The 21297-nt window shown below is 42.2% G+C and overlaps 1 protein-coding gene across 1 annotated transcript in view; it reads left to right on the top strand.

Moving 5' to 3' along the window:
- ANTXRL (ANTXR like) overlaps positions 1-21297 on the top strand; it is a 309598-nt gene that overhangs the window by 161560 nt on the left and 126741 nt on the right. Inside the window, exons 4-8 of the mRNA XM_069240900.1 lie at positions 13085-13166; positions 13264-13297; positions 14051-14130; positions 14221-14289; positions 19015-19095. Coding sequence (XP_069097001.1) covers positions 13085-13166; positions 13264-13297; positions 14051-14130; positions 14221-14289; positions 19015-19095 — 346 coding nt within the window. The remainder of the gene's footprint in view (positions 1-13084; positions 13167-13263; positions 13298-14050; positions 14131-14220; positions 14290-19014; positions 19096-21297) is intronic.

Raw genomic sequence — 21297 nt, forward strand, 5'->3', positions numbered from 1 at the left:
TGCCACCTATTATAGCCAAAGTTATCGGAAATCCCCAGAAAATACTAGAAAATATTGAATAAATGGCCAAAGGTATTAAGCCGAATATACAGGTGAAGGTGTGAATGAAACCAGAACCAACAGCCTTAAAGAATTTGTGATTCCAGTATTACTGGACGCGTTAAATATCTGTCCCACGAGTTCACCAAAGTGTCTCGTAAAGTTAGTACTTGAAAGGGACAGTATCTCTGCATATGACTTCACAACCTGAAGCGCGTAGGTCTCGTGTGCAGATGTAAGCACCACATGTTTTTGAAACAATAACGCCTTGAGTCTGCCAAGCTTGTCAAAATTCACATTTGAAGTAGCAATATGGGGCCAAATCTCAGCAACTTTCCTCTGTCGTGTAGGAGGAAAAAGTACATTCCTGCAGCGTGTAACAATTTTGGAGAACAAAACAACATAAACTATTCCGGCTCGCTTCCCACAAAAGCTCTCACTATTAGGGAGCACATAGCTGACATTTGAGGGCACCTGCAATGCAGATCTAATCAAAGGGACTGGGACTCCCTTCAGATAACAAGCCAAGTTTGCTGCCAATGCGTTGCACGCCCCGTGCAAGGACAAATGTTTACAAACCATTGAATGGCTGACAGAAGCCTTGTATTCAATACCGCTAAGAAAGAATCTTTCATGCCACTGAGACATTTGTATGAGAAGGGCAGCTCCCACACCTCATCTATGCAACTATTTCCTAGCTTTCATATCTGCCCACTGGAATGTGTTTTAAGCAGGATGTGAATTGAAGTGTTGAAATAGGCAGATTGTTGTCACCATGTAGTAACCACTTAGCAGATGGTATTTTAGCCACAGTAAAAGGCAACTTTTCTAATTTCTCAATATTTAACATGACATAAGTTGCTTCTTTTTTAACCATTAGTTGTTGTTGTTGCGTTAAATTAAATGTGGAAAATATGTCCCTTGCGCCTGATGTGTTGCTAGGGACCGTGACCTGCTTTCAGTGTTTGTAGTGTCCAACCTAACTGCATAATGGATCTTAGTTGAGTCTGTCCATGGGGTAAAGAGGACATGTCGCTCTGTACTATGTCTATTGCAGAAGAAACAATGTTGTTTAAGGTGTATATCAGGTCGGACAGGGTGTTAGTTCTATTATCTACAACAGCTAATGCCTTCTGTAAATTTTCCTGATCTATTTGCCTTAACTGGGAAGCAGCTTCTTGTTGAGAAAGCTTCCAAATGTCATTATAGACTGCATATAAGAAGTGTTTTCTGAGTTGTTTTCTGGGGCCTAACACAAAATCCTTTAAGTCAGTATTATTAGACAGGAGACTGAGGTGTTCTCTAACAGCATCTAGTGAGGAACTCTTCAACCATTGCTGGCATAGTTTCCTTACACTGTATGTTGTTACTATACCCGAGTGTTCAGATGACACATAGCAAGGGTCAGGCCTACTTGTTCTAAAACCCAGTGGAGTTTACAAAACTTTTATCTAATGGCCACAACAACCACCCACCAGGACGTGAAAGTGAAGCATTAAATGTGCCGTTTTGGACCCATTCATTGAGCTGACCTTCTTTAGCATTGATAAAGCTTTGCCATTTGTAAAATTTTGCAAGGGCAGGAATGCTGGGCACATTCAAATCTTTAATTTTTGCCAAGCCTAAACAACTTGTCTGTTGTACAGTTTCATTCAAAAATATAATTTGAACAGGTATCAGGCTTGCTCTAAACACAGCTTCCTTTCCCCTTATTTGCCAGTTTGTTGTTCCCCACACACTTTTTAAATCAGTAGACTTCAACCAATATTCATAGCCTTCTATAGCCAACCGGGAAACAAAGGGATCCAAATAAATGTTTGTTGTATCTGTCAATAATATATGTACATTTTCCTTCAATGGCAATTTCAAATAAAATTACTCAGCATTTTTAACATTGTGCCCAAAAAAATATGCAAATGTTTCAGAATATCTTTTAGAATCCCATTGTGGTGGAGTTGAACAATGTTCCCATTGTGTGTAATTAAAAACAGTCTTTTGGGTACTTGCTCTGTGAATGAAATAGTGTCCATAATAATTATAAAAGAACATATCTCCATAATTTTCTTTGGGTTGATAAACATCCTCAGTTTCGAATACAGTAAAATACTGCTACTCAGTCATCATAGAATCAACTGTTTTCACATCTCAGTCATCAGAAACACCTCCGGGTATGATTACATCATTCATAGAAAGTTTAAACACATATGGTATTTGAATGACCTCCGTCGGGCCATATATATCAAATGTGACCTTATCCCAAACAATCCCATCAGGAATTGGTATGGGGGAAATGTTCACGAAAGACACGTCTCTGCATACCTTGTGAGAAGAAAAATAGGGCTTTAGGACCTCATCCACCAGCTCAACTGTAGATCTTTCAGGAAGGTAATGACCATGTATTAATAGAAAGAAAGTAATAACAAAGCCAATCCAAAGAAGGAAAGCTAATACAGTCAAGGAAAGCCACAGATAGTTCCATGGGAGAACAAAGTAATTAGTTTTGAGCCAAAATATCAGCGTATGTGTTTTTGATAGTTCAGATGTAGAAGAGGAAGATGAGTCTGAAAAGGTGTCAGTGATGTCGGCCAAGTATCCAGAAGCAGTTTGTGCAAAAACTGGAGCCGTATTTGAAGGAGGAGGACTGGTAGAAGTCTCCCCCAGTGGTTCACAATAAATGACTCCATCCGTTTGTGTAGAGGTCAAATCAAATCGAACAGCAATTTCTGTATTGCCCGTTGCAATTGATGTTAGTGGAACTAATTTTCTACCCTCCCCAATCTTAGAGAGGTATCAGTGTTGCTGCCCAAATCTTACAGAGGGACATCGTGACCATTAGTGAGAGGGATTCGGGTACTACTGGTTGTGCCTCTTGGTCTGCTGTGTAGGATCGACCACATGGTGTAACTTGACATTGTTAATTGAAACAAAGCGGTTTTCTTTAGAGCCAGGCAGCAGTGGTAGAATAACATAGCGTCCCTGAATGCCCTTGAGGCGAAAGCAGGGCCCTGGTCCGAGTGGAAAGCCGCAACTGCATATGTGCCCATAAAGACTTGCAAATCTTTAATAACAGTGGGAGCGTCAGCCGTGCATTGTGGCCACACCCATAGGAATCTGGAGCAAGAGTCAACAGCGACTAAGATGTATTTTTATGCACTGTCAAGAGTCAGGGGACCACAATGGTCCAAGTAAACACATTGTAGTGGTTTGTTAGAAATTAGGAGGGGTGTCTGCAGTGGGTATTTGATGGTGGACCCATTAATTTGTTGACAGATATCACAACAAAGGACATACTGCTTGGCCTGTTTGTATAGACCTGGCTACCAATAACGAGCCTGCAATAATGATATTGTAGCCGCCACACCAGCATGGGGAGAGGCAACTCCCTCATGCGCTGCTTTGATCAATGCTGGTCTTAGGGCTTTATTGGGAATTATTCGAACTCCCACACCTGGTATTTTTACTTCTGCATCAAGGGAACCTCCCATCCGGTAGGAATATTTAATGGGGTATCCTTTAGGTAAAGGTGTGCCGTCAGCCGAGGCTTTCACGGCAGTCAGTATTTTATTGTCTGCTTTCGTTCTAGAACAAGTTACTGCAGCAACAGAAACCGTAGCTACTGCTGCCCTGGCTGCTTTATCAGCCATTGTATTTCCTGCAACGTGTATTCCAAAGCGCTGGTGTCCAAGTGTATATACAACATAGACATTTGGTACCGTTTCCTTCAGATCAGCTACTTTCCCCCCACAGAAGGCTGTGTATGATGGTGTTACCTTTGGAGTCTCTGAACCCATTCTGGCGCCAGTAATGCAGATATTCATTGAAGGACTGGACACAGTAGTACGAATCACAGACAATCAGTATTCGCTGGTCAGGATCCGTATGTTCCAGTGTCTTCACCAGAGCCTTTAGCTCTGCTAGTTGTGCAGTGCAATCCCCTAGAGTTTGCGTAAAGGTATGTTGTGGATAGAATTTACTACCCTCCATATAGCCGCTTATGAGTATTGGTGCTTAGTGCCTATTGCAGGTTGTGCTGAGCCATCGTGAACATGACTCTTTGATATTGATCAATAGGCAATGTATTTTCCTGAACTGGGTATTCTGGTTCATGTTGCAAAAATTCTTGAGTTTGTAATTTTGGGTCAAAAATATAGTCAACATCAGTGGCTGTCAGAGACGTTGCCCATTGGATCCAACGTGGATGTAATGCATTAGCGTTAGGAACCCTGGCTTTGGTAACAGCCTCGAGGGTTGGGATTGGCGATACAACAATAATGCGTTTTCCCTGCGCTAGTGGTCTTTATTTAATGACAGCCATCTGGACAGTAGTAAGAATTTTTTCAGTGGGAGCAAAACGCTGTTCTGCTGTTGAGTACAAATATGATTTGTACGCAATCGGGACCCCCTCACTCTCATTGAATGTTACATAGGTGAAACTTATGGCACCAGCGATTACTCTGAAGACCAGATGTTTTTTATTGTCCCTTGTGTGTAGATGTTGTGCTGCAAGCATGTCTTGTTGCAATGCTCTAAGAATGCATGTATGTTCGACTGTCTAGAATTTACTGGAAAAGTCAGGACATAGCAAGTCATATAAGGGTTTAATGCATGATGCATAAACTGGAATGTATGTTCTGGCAAAATTTAGAAAACCCAATAGTGACTGGAGTTTTTTAATGGTATTTGGAGGTTGTAACTGTGCACATTTTTCTAAGAATTGTGGTGCTAGGCTCTTTCCCTCACTTGATAATTCGTATCCCAGAAACAGGACACTAAGGAAGGCTATTTTTGTTTTTTTTAAGTTAATTTATAGCCGAATTCGGCAACTCCCACAACAATGCGGGCTACCCATCGAGATGTTGCAGTAATTCATCGTCCATGAGATAGATATCATTTACATAAGACAATGCTTCAGGGTCAATGCCGTGCACTATTGAAGTCACACGAGCCGCGAACAGTCCTGGACTGTTCTTATATCCCTGTGGTAAATGACAGAATTTTTTCAGGGATCCTAGTGCGCTGAAACTTGTTAAGTCTCTACTCTCAGGCGATATATTTTGGCAGAAGAAACCATTGGAAATATCCAATGTTGTTTTATATTTTTTGCGCACTATGTTGTTCATAAATGCCGTGCTATGAGAGTTTGGTATTGCATATGTGCATGTATGACTGCTTAAGTGTCTGTGATCTAAGACTATTCTGTATGAATGGTTCGGTTTAGCTACAGGGAAGAGACGATTATTCATGGGTGAGACACAGGGTTCAATTGTGTACTCTAGTTGTGTGAGGAGATCCCTCACAGGTACTTTAGCATCATGTTTTATTGGGTATTGGGGTTGAGGCTGGGCTTGATTTTTAATTGGAATTACATGATAGGGGGAATCTTTATCCCACTCTATGTGGTTGTAGTATAACGCGGGTACCTGGGCCAATGCCCAATGAATGGCGTAGTATTCTGCAAGCTCATTGGGAGCAGGAGGCGAGAAAGAAGGTTTGATAGCCTCTTCCCCATATAGGCAAGTACGGACAAAGTCAGGTGGCCAATCCTTTTTGGCCAGTAAAATAACATAAACGTTAATAAAGCGGTCCCAAAATATTGCATCAATTGTGCGTTCAATGTCTCCTAACTGAATCGTTACTTTGCACACCCTGTCAGGAATGGAGACACGCATGTCCGCAGTTCCAACTTGTAAGACGTCATTAGTTGCTTTCACCTCCAGATGCTCTTGAAGATTCCGGCGAACTATTGTGAGCTCTGCTGCGCTGTCTAGCAGAGCTAGTGACCACATCTTGTTCTTCAATAGGGCCCTCTTAAGTGGCATGACGAACCACAACTGATGCCACTTTTTCTTTTTGAATTGGGGTTTGTGTTGGGAAACTTTCTCTTCTTTTTTAACCGAAACTTCTGTAGAGCGTTGTGATTCCTGTCTCGGTTTCATGTACTCAGTTCTTCGCTCTGACCGCCTATCTCTCTCTGCGTTTATCTGGTGAGTCCTGAAAGGAATGAGATTGGCGTGTATCAATATATTGATAGCTGTCAGACGTTTTTATATTATCTCTATTTCTGAGATTATATCTATTCTGAGGGTTCTCTAAGTGGGGATATTCTCCCCTTTCTTTTTTAGGTGTTTGTTGTTTTTTATCTCAGTGTGTTTTAGAACCCTTGTGTGCTTGCTTGGTAGAATCTTTATTAGATTTACACTGATTCTGTGGTTTCATGGGTCTGGCCCCAAGACTATCTCAACCAATACTAGAGTAGGTCGATAATCTTCGGCAGCTCACGTTCTTGATCCTGTGGAGGAACGTGCCAGAGCTGCATACGCACTGCTAGTGCAACTGCTTCCCCTTTCAGGTTACTTAATATAATTGAAGATACTGTGGCAAAATAGCCCATAAGTTGCACCCCCAAATCTAGGCCCGGGCAGCCCAGTATTCATCTTGAATATATTTTAATACTACCGGAAGACTGGTAAGTGTCGGTGTACTGTGTGCGGTAGTATAGAGTGTGGCAAATACCATGCCCCAAGTATTGCACTTACCTATTGTGGGAACCATCCTAAATGGCAAGTACATAGTTAATATTCTATGCTTATCCTGAGGTCCCGTATGGGGAAATACTGTGTACAATGCATTTATTTATTGAGCTAACCAAAACGGAATCTCTTCCCGTTTGGCGGGTACCTAACTCATCATCTAATGTACAGTCACAGGATTAATACCTAGCGTTGCTGCATGTGGTTACGCCGGGGCAGCACATGCTGGGTTTGTATTCAATGTTTGCATTACAAACTGTACTAATAGTCTGTATATTGCAGTAAGTTCAACGTATAACCTCAGCTACTGTCAAGAACCATGATTACTTAGAGAATCTAACCTAACGTGTAGGACTGTATGTGGTAGGGCATCATCAAGCCAATTATTATGGTCTTGATAAGATGGAGGTATTTCTAAATATGCATAAGCTTTATATTGTGCAGGTATGTTTGCATGTGTGTAGTGGTGAAATGTATTTCTGTTCCCATCTGCTGCTGGAAATGTGACCCAAGAATAGGAATTTTTTGTTCTATGGGCTGGAAGAGCCCCAACAACAAATGTTAGGCCATGCGCCAATAAATGTGCATTAAGGGTTCACTATAGTGAATGGTAAATCTTGTTCAGAGATGAGCACACCAAATGAGGATTATCCTTTTAGAGTTCAAGCTTGAACAACCTACAGCGTTAGTTAGGTAATCCCTACTAGGCTGAGAAGGAAAATCCTCAATACCACGGTCTTCTCTGTAAATAGTAATGAGGTGTCTTGCATGTAGTGAGACAGAGATACTCAAGTGGACCCGAAAATTTGTGCCTGACCAAACGTTGGCGGTGCCATGTTGCGTAGGTTCTCATTATCCTAATGAGACTACTGGATTCGAGCAGCAGAATCGCCTGTACTGCTGGGGAATAAGTCTGATCCCGTACCATCTGACACCTGTCGGCCTAATCCGGGTTTGTTCCAGCTAACTAGCAGTGCCTCTTCTCTGCGCAAGAGCATGGATGACTGGGGCAACTCGGCGCATGACATGAATGACTCCTCAGGGGAATTGTGGTCACTCAGATCTCATCTATTTCTCTCAGTTACATTAGCCTCACATATGCAAGGACAGTCAGAGGCAGTGTATAGTTCAATAAGGTTTTATTGAAGTAACTGCATCTTAGATAATAAGGCATGTTTTGCAATAACCTGGACGATGAAGCACAACAAGATTAAAATTGTGACAAGGAGAGTAAAACACAAGAATAAAGCTAATATTGTCATTACAGTTTGTAGAGATAGTTCCTACCTAGGCTAAGTTAGAGCACAGCATGTTAAGCTCTAATTCTGCCCTTCAAGTTTCCCATGGGAAGACATCATCCCTCATACCTGAGCAAGAGGCCAGTAGTCTACATAAGCAACTGCAGTGAAGCAATCAGCATACAGTCGTGGTCATCTGGCTGGAATCTCCCTCTAACGTACATGGGTCAAAGTAGTGTTTTTATAATAAAGCATCTGGGGCCAGATGTACAAAACGTTTTGCGACTCGCAAACGGCAAAATTTGCCGTTTGCGAGTCGCAAAACGCGTATCCCAATGCAGAAATGCATTTTGCGAGTCGTTACCGACTCGCAAAATGCATTTCAGACTCGCAAATAGGAAGGGGTGTTCCCTTCCTATTTGCGAGTCGCATTGGGATGCAATACCATTTGCGACCGCATATGCGGTCGCAAATGGCATCGCAGTTACCATCCACTTCAAGTGGATGGTAACCCAATCGCAAATTGGAAGGGGTCCCCATGGGACCCCTTCCAGTTTGTGATTGCACCCAAAAATATTTTTTAAGGGCAGGGAGTGGTCCAAGGGACCACTCCCTGCCCTGAAAAATCCGAAACTAAAGGTTTCGTTTTTTTTTGTAGTGCAGCTCGTTTTCCCTTAGGGAAAACGGGCTACACTTCAAAAAAAAAAACCTGCTTTATTGACAAGCAGGTCGCTAACATGGAGGCCTGCTGACGTCAGCAGGCCTCCATGTTAGCGAGTGCCCATACTCGCAATGGGGCCGCAATTTGCGACCCACCTCATGAATATTCATGAGGTGGGTCATTGCGACCCCATTGCGAGTTGCAGTCGGTGTCTGAGACACCGTACTGCATAGCAATTTGCGACTTGCAAATTGCGAGTCGCAGGGACTCGCAATTTGCAAGTCGCAAATTGCATTTTTCGTACATCTGGCCCCTGATGTTCTAAGAAAGGATCCCCACGTAAGAGTGTGTTTGTTCCTGTGAACATTGGAGACAAAGTGTACCACTTTTGCCGGCAACTTATCTTACTGCAGCCTTGAGAAAAGCACAGAGTGAAAGAAGTGTTTTGTTTAAGAACTCACTGCTGACCTAGGTGAAGAACAGCTAGACAGAGAAAATAAAACACGACCACAAATGTAGCTAATGTTAAAATAATAAATGAAGCCGAATGAAATAAACAAGGTTAAAGTGCATAGCGGCAGGCCTAGTGTGCTAAAATTATGTGTATAACACTATAGCTAAAATGGCTCCACAACAGTACTGTGCTAGCAACATATGCATGTTAGTTCTGTAAAAAGACAGATCGGAGTCCAAAATAATGTTCTTGCCTTGTATGCAGTACCACTACAGGTTCCTTGACTGAGAACTCTTTTGTTAGTGCACATTAAGGCCCTCATCGCTAGTGGCTTAGTGACTTCCGATGTGTGGTGACTTTTGCCACCGCACATATCAGAATTTTTAATTATGAGGGAAAACTGGATGAGGCAATCACCTTCACAATTTTCCACAGGTCACTTTTAGCAGGTGAAACCTGCGAAAATTCACTGGTGGAAAAATGCAGTAGGCACCAAAATCCATTTTAGTCCCCTTATTGGGATAAAATAGGTGTAAAATATATCAAATGCAAAACACATACTGATCCACAGACTATTATTACATTAAAAATTCCTATCCGAAATGAAATATGAGAGAAATGGGATATTGATCACAGTGACAGGTTTTTGGTTTTGGTTTAATTGGGATGAGGAGCAGTGCATCATACTGAAAAGTATATCATGCTCAAAAGTATACACTGCCCTTGATAAGCAAATATTTGGGTATAGCAGCAGCTGCAGAACTGTTATTATTAAGGCTGAAAATAAGCCCTTGATTATTTAACAAAATTGCATACAATGTCATTCTTATGGCAGGCAGTTAAAGGTGACATCCTTTGAATCATGTGACAATATGTATCAAAACCTAGCAGCCATCATCAAACAAAGCATAATTCTAGAATGTCTATAGCTGGTTACTGTTAGAGATGAATGACTGGTTAAAGAGAACTGCAACTGTGTGTTTCTTTATAACGGATAGCCCCTTACAGTATATGTTCTGAGGATTATGATGGATGGGATGACATTCAAGTATTTGCACCAGGGTTCGCTGAGAAGTGGTGGACATGAGAACTGATAGTCATTTGTTTTTGTTTAATATGGAAGAACATATGAGTATCAACTGTGATGACAGTTATTTTTTGTAACACTAGTACTAAAGTAAGAATATTTGTATATTAGGCCCTTTGTAAGAGTATTTAGTTATTTGCGATATTTGAATGGCATTTGGCTATTGAGGTAAATTATGTTTGCATTTGGATTTTAGAGCTGAGGGACTTGAAGTTACTCTATGAGGCTGACTGGAGATTAAATCATTGCCAATGATAATCATATGGCATTTGTTTTCTCGTGCTGTTAAAAGAATGTTTGGATATTAGGAATGATGGATAACTGTGAATATTGTGGATGAAGTATGCCGTTGGACTTTTTGAGGCTGATGAAAGATCATTTTAACATTGAACTGAAATACTCATGCTTGCTTCAATATCTAGACAATTGAAGATTACAGCCTTATAGCCTGCTGCTGAGGGGGTATACCAGTTTTTAAAGGCCCTGGCGGTGAGGGCCTATAATGAGGGTGTGGGCCTTTAACAACAGATATAGCCCAAGGCAGAAGGTCTATAACACTATTAGAGCATTCCACCCATTGAGGGTAGAATGTTATAATTTAACAAACATTTTCAATGCAATGGGTCTCGTGTTTGCTCCAGTTAGAGCTATTAGCATTGTAAATTCCTAACTGGACTTTTCTTGCCACATAAATTGAAATTGAAAAGTAAAAGAGTTGACATAAGCAAGCCAATTCAAAGCGCCACGGTGACCATGAGCGAGAAGGAGAAACACAAAAGGAACAGGGAGTTTGCTTACAGTCAAATATATCGGGAAACTTGCAATTTTCCATGTAACAGGGTCGATGGCCAAGGCAGTAACAAAACTGCCCCAAAAAGGGACATACATAAAGCATTTACCAATGATAACAAAGGATTTTTGAAAGGCAAGCCCATGAATGACTGATAGTGATAGGCGTGCAGCGGGAGTGGTTACAACACCTTAGAGCCCTTGCAGGCTCAACATAAAAAGGGAGACAGAAAAACAAACACTGGAATACTGGAGCAGAAGGCTTAAACCAGCAATGACAATCCCGAAGCCCTCCTTTGTCGTCAATGGACCTCTCAACATTCTAATGTTCTAATATTTAGGGTAGGTTAATAAGATCATTAGTGTATTCAGGCTGATACTGGAAGAGTTTTTGGGCAGTGAGGTTGCTAGAAGCGCGTTGGTGGTTTTGCTGTTTGTAGCAGATGGGAGATGTATAGGGACTGACAGAATCGTAATTGAATTTTAGTATGATGGAAGAGTGTTTAAGCTGTATTTATTTTTTGACAGGTCAACAGTCTATGCATGATTGAAATACACCATATGTGTTATGCTAAGTGCTAAAGTGAGAACGCTAAAAAAGAGTTTTCCACAGAGCATACGGAGTTTCAAACTTAGGGCCAGATGTAGCAAAATAACATTTTGCGACTTGCAAATAGCGAGTCATTGCGACTCGCTGTTTGCAAGTCGCAAAATGTTATGCAGAACGGTGTCTCAGACACCGTCTGCAAGTCGGTATGGGGTCGCAATGACCCACCTCATGAATATTCATGAGGTGGGTCGCAAATTGCGGCCCCATACCGACTATGGGCACTCGCAAACATGGAGGCCTGCTGTAGTCAGCAGACCCCCGTGTTCGTGACTGCTTTAAATAAAGCAGTTTTTTTTTTTTTTAAGTGTAGCCCGTTTTCCTTAAAGGAAAACGAGCTGCACTTAAAAAGAAAACCGAAACCTTTAGTTTCGGTATTTTTTCAGGGCAGGGAGTGGTCCCTTGGACCACTCCCTGCCCTGAAAAAATGTTTTTGGGTCCAGTCACAAACTGGAAGGGGTCCCATGGGGACCCCTTCCAATTTGCGAGTGGGTTACCATCCACTTGAAGTGGATGGTAACTGCAACACCATTTGCGACCGCATATGCGGTCGCAAATGGTATTGCATACCACTAGGAATCGCAAATAGGAAGGGAACACCCCTTCCTATTTGCGATTCTGAAATGCATTTTGCGAGTCGGTCCGACTCGCAGAATGCATTTCTGCATAGGAAAATGTGATTTGCAACTCGCAAACGGCAGTTTTTGCCGTTTGCGAGTTGCAATTCCTTTCCTACATCTGGCCCATAGTTCATAATTTCTTGCTTTATTTGGACAATGACGCTAGACACTTTCAAACAGGTGAAGTTTTTATGCTGTGTGGGAAAAATATTTTCAAACTCCATTTTCAGCCAACCTCTCCTGTAACCAAGTTGAAAAATGGGTTTTTGGACACAGTCCAAAAATATAAAAAATATACTTGTTATTGAAAAAATATTTTAACACATCTTCAATTCAATTAACTTAAAAACAATTAATCCAATATGCAAAACGCATAATAATTGGGTTTGGATTTTCATTTTTTCCCAAATTTACCGAGTGACCCTGTGTGTGATCAATTCTTTCTTCACAAGGATGCTCACAATTTTGTGGAAGTTAACTTTAAAGTGTTCTAAAAACTCCAGCCTGACTGTGCTTTGCTTCCATTTAACACCCTGCTCCTTCTTCAGTGCAAAGTGTACCCTCTATGCAATTTTTTGCCATGCACTAAAATGCAGTTGTAGCTTCTTGTAATTGTAAATTGTATTTATATAGCGCTTACTATCCCTGATGTGGTGTGTTGAAGAGCTTTTCGGCGAATAGCACACTATTCCAGAGCACAGGATTAGGGGTTCATAGTAGATGAATATTTTTTGTGCATTCGTTGTGGTAGATTTGTGCTCTTGATTTATTGTGTGTTTAGTAGAGTTTAGAGTAGGGCTGGAAGGATGTAAGTGGATTTGGCAGGGGAATTAGTAACTTATTTTGTAAAGAGAGGTCGTGAGTGGCTGATAGGCTCCGGCTAAAAAAAGTGGGGGGAGTTTGAGAAAGATTTTGGGGGGTTCATGGTCGTTAGGAAAGTTTGGGGTGAGTCAGTTAGGAGGGATGGGACAAAGTTTGAAAGGACAATTTTTTTCACCAAAACCTTGTCTATTTTTGGAGCATTTATATCATTCAAGAGACGTTCTTCTCTCAACGCAGGGATGCCATTAAACGGGGTCTTGAGAGTCTGAGGGATGAACAACCCGGTGGAGACACATTCATGCACGAAGGCTTTAAAATGGTAAAGAACTCATCTATCTACCGCATCTTTGATGTTTTCACTCTCCATACCCCCGCTCATGCTCTGCTTCAATAACTATTTCAAATATGTATTACAGGCAAATGAGCAAATTTATCACGAAAATTATGAAGGTAAATATCCGTTTTGCTTTCCTTTCCGATTTCGCTGCTTTCAATTAACATATTTGTTGTGAAATTCTGCTAACAAATCTATTCTTAGATTTTAAGCATATTGTAAAAAAAGACATTGTATAGTTGACCATAGCGAAAACATGTTCTTTTTCATTAAAACAAAGAATACAAATCAAATATCCGACCCTGCACAATACAGCGACATTTGATATATCTGTGAGTGTGTATTGCTGAGGGAAAGTGTGGGGCTCTGCCAAAGTGGGTGCGGAGTGATGTCATGAGAGGTGTGAATATCATTGCTGCTGGGTGCATGACGTTGTGTTGGGAGACTGGGGGAAGCTTTCCTCAGAATAGGTGCATTATACTGCCTTAAGTGACTTTATGGAGATACATCATAAGGGCATGGATGTATGTGTTGATAATTTTTACAGAGGGTGGTCTATGATATTGGAATGTTCTATGTAGGGTTTGTTTTCTGCAGGTGGGTACATGGCTGCCACACGTAGGTGTGAGATAATGGGAATTATATTGTGGGATATTATCTTGGGTTTGTGCCTCACATTTTTGAGTGGGCTTTACTTGGGGTTGGTAACGGTGATTGCCGTGGTTGTGTGTGAGATATTTCTCTAAGTGGTACGGGATCCTGTTGCGTCTGAATGTAGGATGCTGTGGTAGGGGGTGCAGGATTGCATCACGGGAAGGTGCACGCATTGCACGCCAGGGCTTCACGTGCTTTTAATTGCCATCATGCAGGACTCCGGACGGCCAGCGTGATCATAGCTTTGACTGACGGAGAGCTGCAGGACTCTCAGTTCTACTATGCGGAGAAGGAAGTAAGAATCTATATTTCGCCTGTCTTACATGCTCAGACATTATTCAGCGCCTTGAAGTCTATTTTTAACATTTGGCCGGTTTTCTCTTAGGCCGACAGAGCGAGACATTTTGGAGCCATAGTGTACTGTGTTGGTGTGAAAGATTTTAATGAAACGCAGGTAATCTGCATGTTTTCTCTTTTTCCAAGTCACCTGGGTATTCCACCGTGGTCTAATTTGCATTTGCGTATATTTCGACAGAATGATGTTTAATGGCAGCGAAGGCTTGCTCTCTTGCCGTCCTTTAAATATCTTGCTGTGTGCAGTGGGGTTCTCCACATCAAAAAGGATAGAGTTCAAAAACTGAGCAATCCACCGCTCTGCGAGCTGTCAGGACGCTTTATGCGGCGCTCAGCTGGACCGTCAACTCTCATCAGTCGGGCGACAATGAAGGTTGTTATTTCAATACCCAGCCAATCGTCACTGGCTTCAAATAATTGTGGGGAAAAGGCCAGCGTTTATTGATGACAGGTTAACAGCAGAGACCATCAATCAAATCGCAGGGGCAGAATAGGAGGTCATTGCTTGTTCCTTGGTTACATACATTCTGTCTCCAGCAACCTCTGTCCATCTTCCTTGACACCTCTGCTTGCTTCTCCACCAGCCACGTACCAGTCTCTCTTTCAGTCCCCACACATCTCTCATGCAGCCTTTGCTTATCTTCGTGCAGTGCCTGTCCATCGTCTACACCCAAGCCCGGCTCAGCTGCAGGCCCTGCCCACCCCTTCACGGGTCCCTGTCTACCACTCTTGTTTCCATGTCCCCACTTTCACTCTCTTGATGTCTCCACCCACATTTCATGGGGTTCTTCCTCCTGCCCTTCGCCTTTCTTATCTTGTCTTGTCTGGTCTCATTCTCATACACCTCAATCATGACTTTCTTCAGACCCAGACTAAATCCCAGATTTACTAAGGACTTGGTTGTCTTTGTATAACACAAGCTGACCCAAGTCCTTATATTATGGCGGTCATTCTGACCGCGGCGGTCGGCGGTCGCCGCCCGCCAAGCGGTTCCCGCCGAAAGACCGCACCGCGGTCAAAAGACCGCGGCGGCCATTCCGGCTTTCCCCGCTGGGCCGGCGGGCGACCGCCAGAAGACCGCCGGCCGGCCCAGCGGGACAGCCCCTTCAACAATGAAGCCAGCTCGGAATGGAGCCGGCGGAGTTGAAGGGGTGCGACGGGTGCAGTGGCACCTGTCGCGATTTTCACTGTCTGCTAAGCAGACAGTGAAAATCTTTGTGGGGCCCTGTTAGGGGGCCCCTGCACTGCCCATGCCAGTGGCATGGGCAGTGCAGGGGCCCCCAGGGGCCCCACGGCACTCGTTCCCGCCATCCTGGTTCCGGCGGTCGACACTGCCAGAAACAGGCTGGCGGGAAGGGGGTCGGAATCCCCATGGCGGTGCTGCAAGCAGCGCCGCCATGGCGGGTTCCCTGGGCCAGCGGGAAACCGCCGGCTCCCCTTTTCCGACCGCTGCTTTACCGCCGCGGTCAGAATCGCCCAGGAAGCACCGCCAGCCTGTTGGCGGTGCTTCTGCCGCACTCCACCATGGCGGTCATGGACCGCCAAGGTCAGAATGACCCCCTATATTTCCTAACGCAAGGAGCCCAATGTGTGACTTAGTAAGGAAATGTAATGCAACGCAGCAGCTTGCGCAGCGTTGCATTACATTTCATTTCACAGTTATAGGCATTTTATGGGTGACACATGGATGTTCTGGAGCATGCGCCCATGAAATATGCCGCAATCCTTGATTTACTAAAATTAGTAAACCTGGGATTACACCAAATGCCAGAGACACAGTAATGGAGAGAAATATTTTTATTTCTTCTCGATACTCCCTCTTTCTAGGCCTGATGCATTCTGCATCATGTATCGAAAAAGAAAATTGCCTCTTATGATTGACTTTGTCTGGTATCCCTTCCTGTCTGGTATCCCTACCTCCACAAAAACAATCTTTCTATATTGCAGACATCATGCTGCAAGGGTGTTTACATTTGTGCTAGGCAGCACACAGACCATGAGCACGGGGAGGAAGGAGAGGTGCACCACATCTTAGTAGAAATGACATATTTCTGCTCTCTTCCTTTCACACAACACAGCACAGCAAGTTCCCTTGCTGCATTACTTTGTGTGAAACTTTAGTAAACCTGGCCCCACATCTTTTTTTATGGTCATGACTCATTTCTTCTAGTGCCCTTTCCTACTTCTCTTTTGCTGTGCCTTTTACATGCAGATTTTCTCACACCCACCTTTCAACTGTTTAATCTGCTCTTATAATTCCTCTTTCCTCTGTTCCCCCTCTATTGTCCCTATCATTCTACTCATTGTCCCCCTCTTCTTCTGCCACTTCTCTTCTTCTCTACTGTAGTCTCAATGTACCTCTCCTGCTTCACCTACTTATTTCCTCCTCCTTCTTTTACGAGTGGCAGAGAGTTTCTACTACTGGTCTATTTAACTTGTATCTGGCACGGGCATTGAAATGTTATTCTCTGCATCATCACACATTTATTCAGTAGTACTTGGTGGTGTGGGAGGCGGTAGTCTGTCCTGCACATGAATGACATGGGGAACCACTTACTGACTCCCCATTTCCTCTGCCTTCCGCCTTCTCCACCATCCTCTCAAACCGCAAATTGTGTGAATAACAAGTAAACTGACTCCCATTTCCTCTTCGTTCTTTTTTCTCTACTGCCCTCTTCCCCCCATCAAACCTAAAAGTTGTGAGCATAATGGTGCATACAGATACAGTGCAGGCCTTTGACCTTCCATACATGTGTTGGGGGTCACAGGCCAAGGAAGCAACCTCTCATTGGTGTACAAGTCAATCCTCTACTCTGGGGAACTGGATTTGCTACCTGAAGGAGAGGTTTTTTTCAGGAGCTGTTTTTCCCCAGGACATGAATGTTGACTATATAATTGTAACACATTTCTTGGCTTTCTTCTCTCGCTACAGATTCAGAACTCTGCATTCCATCTAATATCAAAGATTTTCTGCCTCCCCTGGTCTGCTTGTCATTTAATGTACTACGCTCACTTGCAGACAAGACTATAATCATGTTCAACGCACTCTTCCCTAACCACAGTGCTTTTTACGTGCTTGGTTGTAATTTTACCACTGTACTTTGCTATACCAATTCCCCTTCTTTGGTGGTTCCCTGCTATGGTAAATTTGTGAACAGACCTTTTGATAAATTGAGACACCTTACCTTTAATTTTCAATTTTTTTTAACTCAACAATTTGGGAATTACTACTATTTAAGAATGACACTAAAACGTTACTCAATAGCTAATCATGTGGTACCATGGTTAACTCTGAAGCACTGCTATTCTCGTGGTATGTGTGATCTTTAAACGTTATGTAAAAATAACATAAAATAAAAATACAATAATCACCACTGATCGGTGCCTCCACAAACAATTTATCAGCCCTTACCACTAACCAGACTGTATTATTTTTTATAATCCAGTCAGCCAATTTATTACCACTTTAAAAAGTACCTATTATCACTAGTTAGACTGTGGATTCCCACCAAATCATACGATCTCTTTAGCTAATTCTAATATGTGCTAGAGAATCAGTTGATGATTTGCCTCAAATATGTTACTACTTTGCTTTACACCAAACTACCATTTGTTACTTCAAGCCACAGGGCTTAAGGTTCAGCCCTTGCCCAGGGATTACACAGCTTCTTATAATGTATAAAACAATATTTCCCATAAAAAATAACAATGTTAAGGACGAGGAACTAGACATAGTAAATCACAAATACATTTTTTATTATGATTATGTTTTAAAACTTCATTATTATTGTATGTTTTTCAAAAAACGATTCACTGCAATAATGTTTTTGTTGGTTTCAAGGGGAGGAACTCGCAATAGTCCTGGTGTAGTTAAATAATCTCATGGGAACTCTCATATCCTGGATAGTTATCTCACTGCTTCAACATGGCTACCACATTTGACATCATCTCCTCTTGGTGCCGTGTGGGCAACGCTGACTTACCTGGTTCCTTTATAAGGAGTTTCTAATCCATTCGAGTGTGCCAATCTTACATGTCTTATTTGGGTATAGAACAGTTGATAATGACATCCAGGGTATCTGCCGCTAAGTAGGCATGGACTAGATTGATATCTAAATATAGATTATAAAATACATAGTATAGATAAAGCATTGCTGGCTAAGTGAGCTCTCCTTGTCCACAATAGGATCAGTGAGACGGTATATGCTACGGGTCACAGGTTGTGATGTGATGTAGTCAGACGGGGACTTCAGGAGTTTACTGATGAAACATTGAGGTGTGCTTTCATAATCAAAATATGCATTTGAAGAACGGCTATTTTTGACCATACCAACCAAGACCTATGGAAGTAAGGAGTTTTTGGATGAAAACACCAACCTGTGATTAAACTGTAGAATTTTTTAATTGATATTGCTTGTTGGAAATGAGCAGCAACAGGGTCTCTAATCCGACCATCGTAATACTTTGCATGTCTGCATGTATGCACTGAGATCTTTGTTGACTTTGAATGCTATCTGGCATAGTCATTCTGAAGTGGGTATTTTTTAGCACTGCTCATAATCTTGTTCGCTTTTATTCTTGGTTTAGCCTTGAAGATAAAATTGATGTCTTGTAAGGAAACAACACTCAGTCCCTTTGTTCTATACAGAGAATGCATAGGAAATCCGGTGCTGCTTTCCGCGGTTGCATGCACTTGCTTCCTCTTATCTCCAATGCCCAGTTGTAGCCGTAAACTGATGGGACGTCTGTCATATCACCTAAATTGCAGTGGTCTATGTGTGTTGATTTGATATCTTTTAAATCTATGCTGTTTAATTTGTTTCAGCTTTCAACCATTGCTGACAGCATTGAACATGTTTTTCCTGTGACTGGCGGATTTCACGCTTTGAGGGGTGTCATTGATTCGGTAGGTTGTTTTGGAAGCAGTGATTGCAGAGGCCTTCCTGGCGGGATGATGTGACAGTTAGATTCTTAACTTGAGAGATGTGGATTGTGGATGTGAAATGGAAAGGATTGCTGACTCGTGGAAAAAGTAAGATTGATGGGATAAAGAGACAGGAAAAGATGGGGGGTGTAGGCATGGTTAGAGGTAAAGAGTGTGAGTACAGGAAGAGATAAGGGGGGTGGGCATGAAAAGTGAAGAGGACTGTGGACAGAGAAAATGATTAAGTGTGTGGGTAAATGGAATGAGGAGTCACGTGAAGAGTAAGAGAAAATGTGTGGGCAAAGAAGTAGAAATGGCATATTGAAAAAGAATTAGCGAAGTATATTGTCATAAGAGGAAATAAGTTATGGGCAGATGACGAGTTAAGTGCTATGGGGAAAAGAAAAGGTTAGGTACCCGGATGGAGAAAGAGATGAGATGTGGGTGAGTCATGGGATTCAGTCCTCATGGAAGTCAGTGTGTATAGTGCCTGTTTTTAAAAAAGGAAACCGTAGCGATCCTGAATTCTAGCGCCCAATTGTATTGATAGACTCTTTGGTTAAGATCTTGGAACATATTGTTTGGTGGGGTATTGAGAGTTGGGTGAAGGAACAGGCTTGTATGAGCCCGATCCAGTTCAGGGAAGGCTTGGGGACCCAGGAACAGTGCTTACATTTGCTTTTACTAATTGGTAAATATAAGATCGCCAAGAAAGGTACTCTCTGGTTGGCTTTTATGGACCTCAGCAGCACTTTTGATCAGATCAACAGAGCTAAGCTTTGGGGGTCCCTTTATAAGATGGGGTGTCTAAGTCAGTTGTAGATCTTTTCCAAGCTCTCCATGCCAATACCAAAGCCCCCGCAATGTATGGGCTGCAAGGTGACTGTACTGAATACTTTGATCTTCTTAGATGGGTGCGCCAGGGGTGTATTTTAGCACTAATGTTATTCCTTTTATACATAAATAGTCTGCATGATTACTTAGTGGTTATGTGCAAAGACACACCAGCAGTAAATGGGAAAAGTGTGCCTACTTTGTTATATGCCGATGATGAGGTTTTAATTGTGTGCACAATGAATGGCTTACAAGGAGCAGTAAATGCCTTCTTAGAATATATGGTTCATCTGGACCTGGAGAGTAACATTGCTAAAACCCATTAAATGGTGAGTAGCAAGCCTCAGAGCAAATTGGGCTCATTGACAATGAAAGGTCTGGTCATCAGCCGCGTCCATGAGTTTCCCTATCTGGGTGTGACATTAGACAATAAAAGAATCTGGCTCCCTTGCATATCAAAGCGCTGTACTTGTTTTAATGCTGCAGTAGGTTAACTTTTGAAATTTATCCAGGGTTGGGTGCAAACCAATTAAACCCTTGCTTGAGGTTTATAGGCTGCAATTTGTACCTCTACTAACGTATGGGGCATCTATTTGGGGTTACCAGAATTTACTCCCTATCCTAAAAGGAAAGGATTTTTTACAGTGTCGTCCAGTCTTTTATTTATTTACGTATGGTAGCAAGTGAATTAGTTTGCAGTGCTGTGGGATCCTTTCTTAAATGTGCGATATGTCGGCCTAATTCTGTGAACTTTTGATTTATTTCTTAATGTCTTTTATATTCTGTAAAATTGTGTATTTATTATCATTATTGTATTATGCTTTTACTATATTTTTTGTATCATGGTTATTCGTTTTTTAACTGAATAAATCATTCAAGCGTGTAAACTCAGATGGTGTCATTGAAGTACATGAAAATTGTGGGCATGTGAAGCCTTTGTAAGACAAGAGATATGGGCAGAGTAAGAATCAACCCTTTAGTCAAGTAATCAACTGTGCATCCAGAAGACGCAAGGTGGTGTGTTAGTAAGGGAAAAACATGAATCAGTCTATGGAAAGCGATGAGGTGTGGTGGGAAGAAAAGAGGTGAAGCGCAAGCATGTGAAAAAATTGGGTGTGGGTAGTGGAGACGTTAGGTGCTATGGGCAAAGGAAAATAAAGGTGTTCAGTAGAAGGTGAAATGGCAGATGTTGGCTGAGGAAGAGATAAAGGGTATAGGCAAATGAAAAGATGCGCTCACTTGCAGCGATAAAGACAAACATGTACAAATGAAGAGACAAAGGTTGTGAGCAGCGGAAGTGATACAATTTCATGATAAAGGAAAAGATTGTGAGTCTAGGGTAAGAGACGT

The sequence above is a fragment of the Pleurodeles waltl genome, chromosome 6 (genome assembly GCF_031143425.1).
Source record: "Pleurodeles waltl isolate 20211129_DDA chromosome 6, aPleWal1.hap1.20221129, whole genome shotgun sequence".
NCBI classification, from domain to species: Eukaryota; Metazoa; Chordata; class Amphibia; order Caudata; family Salamandridae; genus Pleurodeles; species Pleurodeles waltl.